The sequence below is a fragment of the Lactuca saligna genome, chromosome 8 (assembly GCF_052625555.1).
Source record: "Lactuca saligna cultivar CGN05327 chromosome 8, ASM5262555v1, whole genome shotgun sequence".
Lineage (NCBI taxonomy): Eukaryota > Viridiplantae > Streptophyta > Magnoliopsida > Asterales > Asteraceae > Lactuca > Lactuca saligna.
This window is the reverse complement of record NC_136424.1, coordinates 218,820,645-218,826,445: the sequence shown is the minus strand read 5'-3', so window position 1 is coordinate 218,826,445 and position 5,801 is coordinate 218,820,645. Positions and strand designations below refer to the sequence as shown.

The following is a 5,801-nucleotide window of genomic DNA, read 5'->3' as shown; positions in this document are numbered from 1 at the left end:
TAAGCCTTGGACGATTTCTAATGGGTTTCCCCATAGAATTCGTCGAACCTTATATTATAAGGTAATCCATAGCCCAATTGCAATTATCTTATAATTACAATTCTAGTCCCTTAAGTTTAATAAATCTCTTTTAGCCACAAAATTAATTCTTATTAATTCTTGACTAATATTAATTAAACAATATGATTTCTCCTTTAATATATTATTCTCATAATATATTAATAAATCATATTTAATCCTTTCTCTCCATAATTCATCCTATCAAGTTGCTTTGGTGAAGGCAACCCAAAAGGACCATGCACCATCGGGTCAAGTACATACCAAAATAGACACTAATCCAACAAGAACTGCATGCTAGTGGTAGGCTAGGGGTCTTCAGGCATTGCATGATAGAATTGTCTGATGTATGATGCATGATAGCCTAGGATTGCTTATTGAATGGAATTGACATCATCATGTTCATTGTCTTGTTGTGGGCTTTAGGTAGAATCAATTATTCAAATGTCAATAGGAAATAGTGTTAGGTATGATTAGAATGCACAAGTGGTTGTAAGGTTGGTAGAATTTTCATGAGTACTGTGCGAGCAGCTGTATAGATGAGTAATTTTTAGCCACTCTCGATAGAGTGAGGATAGGATGTATGTGTATCCTGGTTGTTATATTTCTTTGGGTGATGATGATGAACCTTAAGACAAATACGGGTAGATGTATAAGGTAGTGTGGGCTCTTACTACTGAAAGTACAGGACCCGTATGCGTAGCAAGGAAGTCAAAAACCCTAAGGGTTTAGCCTCTTCTTGTGATTGTACCAATGTGTATCATGACTTTTCTGATGTGACTTGATTTAATTTTAGAATGGTGGGGATGAGAGGATTGGGATCTGGAGTTGGTGCCAAGGATAGGCTAGGATTGACTGATGATCAAATTTAGGAGATCATTTCCACTAAAGTGGTTGCTGTTGTCCAGAGGTCTATGCAAGAGATGTTTGTGTCTATCAAGACCGCTACGATTGAGCACTTTGATGATAGATATGTTGTTGTTTTTTTGAATTTGTTGATGTAGCTACGCGACAGTTTCTGGTGTCGGGGTTCAAAAGGAGAGTTCTTTCCAGTCCTGGGACTTTGACAATATGAAGCCCCCGAAGTTTCATGACATCAGGGACCCGATTGTATTATTGAGGTGGATGTATGATTTGGAGGGTTGTTTCTTCACATGTTCTTGCCTTGGTGACCAGAAGGTCAAGTGTGCCCTGAAGCTTCTTTGGTTAGGGGCGAAGGATTGGTGGAGATTGATTACTGGTACTTGCACTCTTGAGTAGAGATTATTACATGGAAGCAGTTCTCATAGATTTTTCGTGTGAGATATGTTCCTTTGGTGGAGAGGGAGAGGTTGGCTCAGGAGAACTTGGATCTAAAACAGATGACTGAGACGGTCACAGAGATCACCAAGATGTTACATGAGAGGGCTACTTTCTTCATTGATTTTGTTGCTTCTGAGCAGGCTCAAATGAATCGGTACATAAGCATGCTCAAGATAGATATCTGACGGTTTATCTCCACCCAACATTATGCTACCCTCGCTAAGCTTCAGGATACCGAGAGGAGGCGAGAAATTGAGATAGAGATTCATAAGATGAGTTGAGTCAAGCTCCAGTTAGATCACAACCTGCACTGAATTGGTTCAAGCCCACTTATTCGAGAATTAGGGGGATGAAGGGCCGCACTTGTGGCAAGCGCAGAAAAGTTCATTAGGGTGCTTGCCGATCATCTGGTGGATGCGTGAAATGTGGCAAGGAGAGGCACTTTCCTAGGGATTATCACCAACTGGCCCTACAACCTAACACCAATATTTGTTATCACTATGGTTAGGCTAGTCATATGAAGTTCAACTGTCCATTCTCACCGCCATGTCGGCATAAAATCTAGCACCAACTACTCTGATAATCACTGATGGACACTAGGTTAGGGTAGAGCCCCGGAGGGCTCGAGGTCATGCTCTTAAGCTCACTGTAGAAGAGGCTAGGGCAACTTTGGACATCGTTAGTGGTATGTTTCTATTTTTTGATTATGTCAATTATTTTATGGTATGCTTATGTTTACGATTTCCAGGTACCTTATTAGTGAATTCCTGGGTTGCAATTGTGCTTTTTGACTCGTGTGCGAGTCGATCCATTGTATCTTAGTCTTTTAGTAGGGAATTTGTTGTGATTGTTAGAGAGTTGAACTGTCTGTTGTAGGTTTCCGTCGTAATGAACATGGGATTAATGCATTGAGCATTTATCAGGGTTGTGTCTTGGAGATTTTTGGGTTGCATTATCCGATTGTTCTGATTCATATCCCCATTTGGGATGCGTGCGTGATAGTAGGGATGTACTGGCTAATCAAATATTGGTCTATGATTGACAACGAGGGTCAATGTGTGGTAGTTCAAACCTCAAGTAGGGGACAACTGGTTATTTATGGAGATGGTACTAGGATTTGGTCAGCCTTTTGTTCTGCAGCCAAGGCTCAACAACATATTCAACATCGTTGTATGGGTTATCTTGCATATGTGGTTGATACTCGAGCTGGGAAGAAGGCTTTGGTTTAACATGTTTCTGTAGTCAGAGAGTTTGCTGATGTTTTCTCGGACAAGTCACCTGGTGTGCCTCCTGAGAGGCGGGTTGAATTTAGGATTGATTTGGTTGCAAGTGCAGCTCTGATTGCCAAGGCGTAGTATGTATTGGCACCACTTGAGATGCAAGAATTGTCCTCTTAACTTCAGAAGTTGTTGGGTAAGCAGTTTATTAGACTGGGTAGTTCATCGTGGGGAGCATCGATCTTCTTTTTCAAAAAGAAGGATGGTTCACACCGAACATACATTAATTACCTAGAGTTGAACAAGTTGACAGTGAAGAACTATTACCCACTTTCACGGATTGATGACCTCTTTGATTAGTTGAAGAGTGCATCTTGGTTCTCCAACATTGTATTGAGTTAAGGGTATTATCAGATGATGGTTGGAGAGTAGGATGTAGAGAAGACCACATTTCAGACTCGTTATGGTCATTACGAGTTCATGGTGATGCCATTTGGGTTCATCAATGCGCCTGTGGTATTTATGGATTTAATGAATGGGGTATCCAGGTCGATGCTCTATCGATCACTCATTGTTTTAATTGATTATATTTTGGTATATTCAAAGACCATGAAGCAACATGAGGAACACCTTCGAGAGATTCCGGGAGTTCTGAGGCGAGAAGGTTGTATGCCAAGTTCTCGAAATGTGAGTTTTGGTTATGAGAGGTCCATTTCTTGAGGCATCTCATTAACTAGAATGAGATTTTAGTCGATCCGGCCAAGATTAAGGTCATGATGCAGTGGGAGGTTCTGAAGTCTCCCTTGGAGATCAAGAGCTTCTTAGGATTAACAGGGTATTTTCTTAGATTCATTTAGGACTGCTCCCAGATTACGGCACCCCTCACTCGTTTGACGAGGAAGGGCATGGATTTCCGCTACGGGCCTTAGCAGCAGGCTGCGTTCGAGACACTGTGACAGAAGTTGTGTGAAGTCCCAATGTTGACCCTCCGTAAGGGTGTTGAGTATTTTTTTTTCATGTATTTAGATGCATCTATCACTGTTTTGGGAGCAATACTTATGAAATGTAGGAGAGTCATTGTGTATTCTTATAGGCAGCTGAAGGTATCTGACACATGATTTGGAGTTGGTAGCGGATGTGTTTTCCCTCAAGATTTGGTGATATTATCTGTATGGGTTTCGGTGTACCATCTACACGAACCACAAGAGTTTTAGATCTCTCATGGATCATCCAAATCTAAACATGAGACAGTGCAAATGGCTTGATGTAGTCAAGGATTATGACTATGAGACTCTGTATCACCTCGGGAAAGAAGAAGTGGTTGACGATACCCTAAGCCGGAAGTTGGCTAGTTCTTCTGTTGGGGGTGTCTATATGTGGATTTTGATTGATTCTTTGATACCTAACTTGATTAAGGAGGCTCAAGCCGAGGGAATCAATAAGGAGAATTAGAAACAAGAGAGACTCAGGGATGAGATTGATAGGTTTGCTACTGGCAGTTGTGGATTACGATCCGATGTGGTCGAGTTTAGGTGCCAGAATTTGGTGGGATCAGACAAATTGTGTTGTAAGAGGAACACAAGTCTAGATTTTGATACAACCTGGAGCCTCCAAGATGTATTAGGGCTTTAGATTTAGTTACTGGTGGATGTGCATGAAGAGAGATACGGCCTAGTATGTTAAGATGTGCTTGACCTATTGGATGGTCAAGGCCGAGCACTAGATACCCCATGGCAAGCTACAACCATTGGAGGTTCCCATGTGGAAATGAGAACATATTACTATGGATTTCATCACCAAGTTACCTCGGACGGCTAAGGGATTCGATGCGATATGGGTTATAGTGGACCGTCTAACCAAGAGCGCCCACTTTCTAGCCATTCGATAGATTTCTTCGGCCGAGAAATTGGCTGATTTATATTTATGCAAGATTGTTGATCGACTTGGTATTCCAATCTCCATTGTATCTGATCGAGATGTTTGGTTCACATCTCAATTTTGGCAAAAGTTTCTTGTGGAACTGGGTACGAGGTTGCATCTTAGGACTGCTTATCATCCGCAGACTTACAGTCAGAGTGATCGAACCACTCAGATACTTGAGGACATGTTGAGTGTTAGTGTCATAGACTTCGGTGGGAGTTAAGACTCCTACATTCCCTTAGTTGATTTTTTTTTACAACAACAACTATCACTCCAGTATCAGTGCGCCACAATTCGAGCTCCTCTATGGGAGGAAGTTTCGTACCCCAGTTTGTTGCGGAGAGATTGGTGATAGAGTCATGGAAAGGATTGAAGTAGTCCTTTAGATGATGGAGATTATTCAACAGATTAGAAAAAGGCTACAGAAAGCTAAGATTTGATAGAACAGTTATGCCGACAAGCGTCGATTTGACATGGAGTTCCAAGTCGTTAACATGGTTTTGCTAAAGGTATCACCCAAGAAGGGTGTAATATGCTTCAAGAAGAGGGCCCAGTTAGTCCCCTAATATATTCAACTATTTTAGGTGATTGCCAAGGTTGGCAAGGTAGCTTACAGGCTGGATTTGCCTGAGAAGCTCATTCAGATTCACAACACCTTCCATTTTTCTCAGCTTCAAAAGTGTGGGACAGATGATTCAATAGTTGTTCCTTTAGAGGATATTCAGGTTGATGATCGCCTAAATTATGTCGAGAGATTGGAGGCAACTTTAGATAGAAAGAAAAAGGCCTTGTGCGACAAGGTAGTGTATTTGGTCAAGCTTCAGTGGAAGCATCGAAAGGGTTCCGAATGGATGTGGGAACCCGATTCAAAGATGCAGGAGCATTACCCTGAGTTGTTCACAGCAGCAGATTTCATGGACAAAGTCTAGTTCAAGTGGGGGAGAATTGTAACATCATGATGTTGAGGTATTTCCATTTTTAACCCTAAGTGTGGGAATTAATTCCATTTTTACCCTTAGTGGAATTCTCGTAATTTTTGGAAGTGGGGTGCGTACACTGGGCGTAAATGGGTTTTGTGGAATACGTTTGGCATACATTTTGTACGTTGGGTGTACGTGGCGAAGGTGGAAACCCTAATTTTTAGGATTAAGACCCTATTTAAGCATCCTTAAGTACCAAGTCCTCCTTCTTTCATCAGCCTCTAGTCCCAACTTCGACCCTTGCAATCCCTAATTCGTTTTTTAGCATTATTGAGCCATTTGTGGGTGTTTTGGTATTCATAGGGGAAGAAGAAGGAAAAGAGAA

The 5,801-nt window shown here is 41.5% G+C and overlaps 1 protein-coding gene across 1 annotated transcript; it reads left to right on the top strand.

The window, feature by feature from the left end:
• The first annotated feature begins 4,990 nt into the window (after positions 1-4,990).
• LOC145010498 (uncharacterized) lies at positions 4,991-5,425 on the top strand. The gene is made up of 2 exons (XM_078969033.1): positions 4,991-5,005; positions 5,081-5,425. Exons 1-2 carry the CDS (start codon positions 4,991-4,993, stop codon positions 5,423-5,425), a joined length of 360 nt encoding a protein of 119 aa, XP_078825159.1.
• Positions 5,426-5,801: the final 376 nt, after the last annotated feature.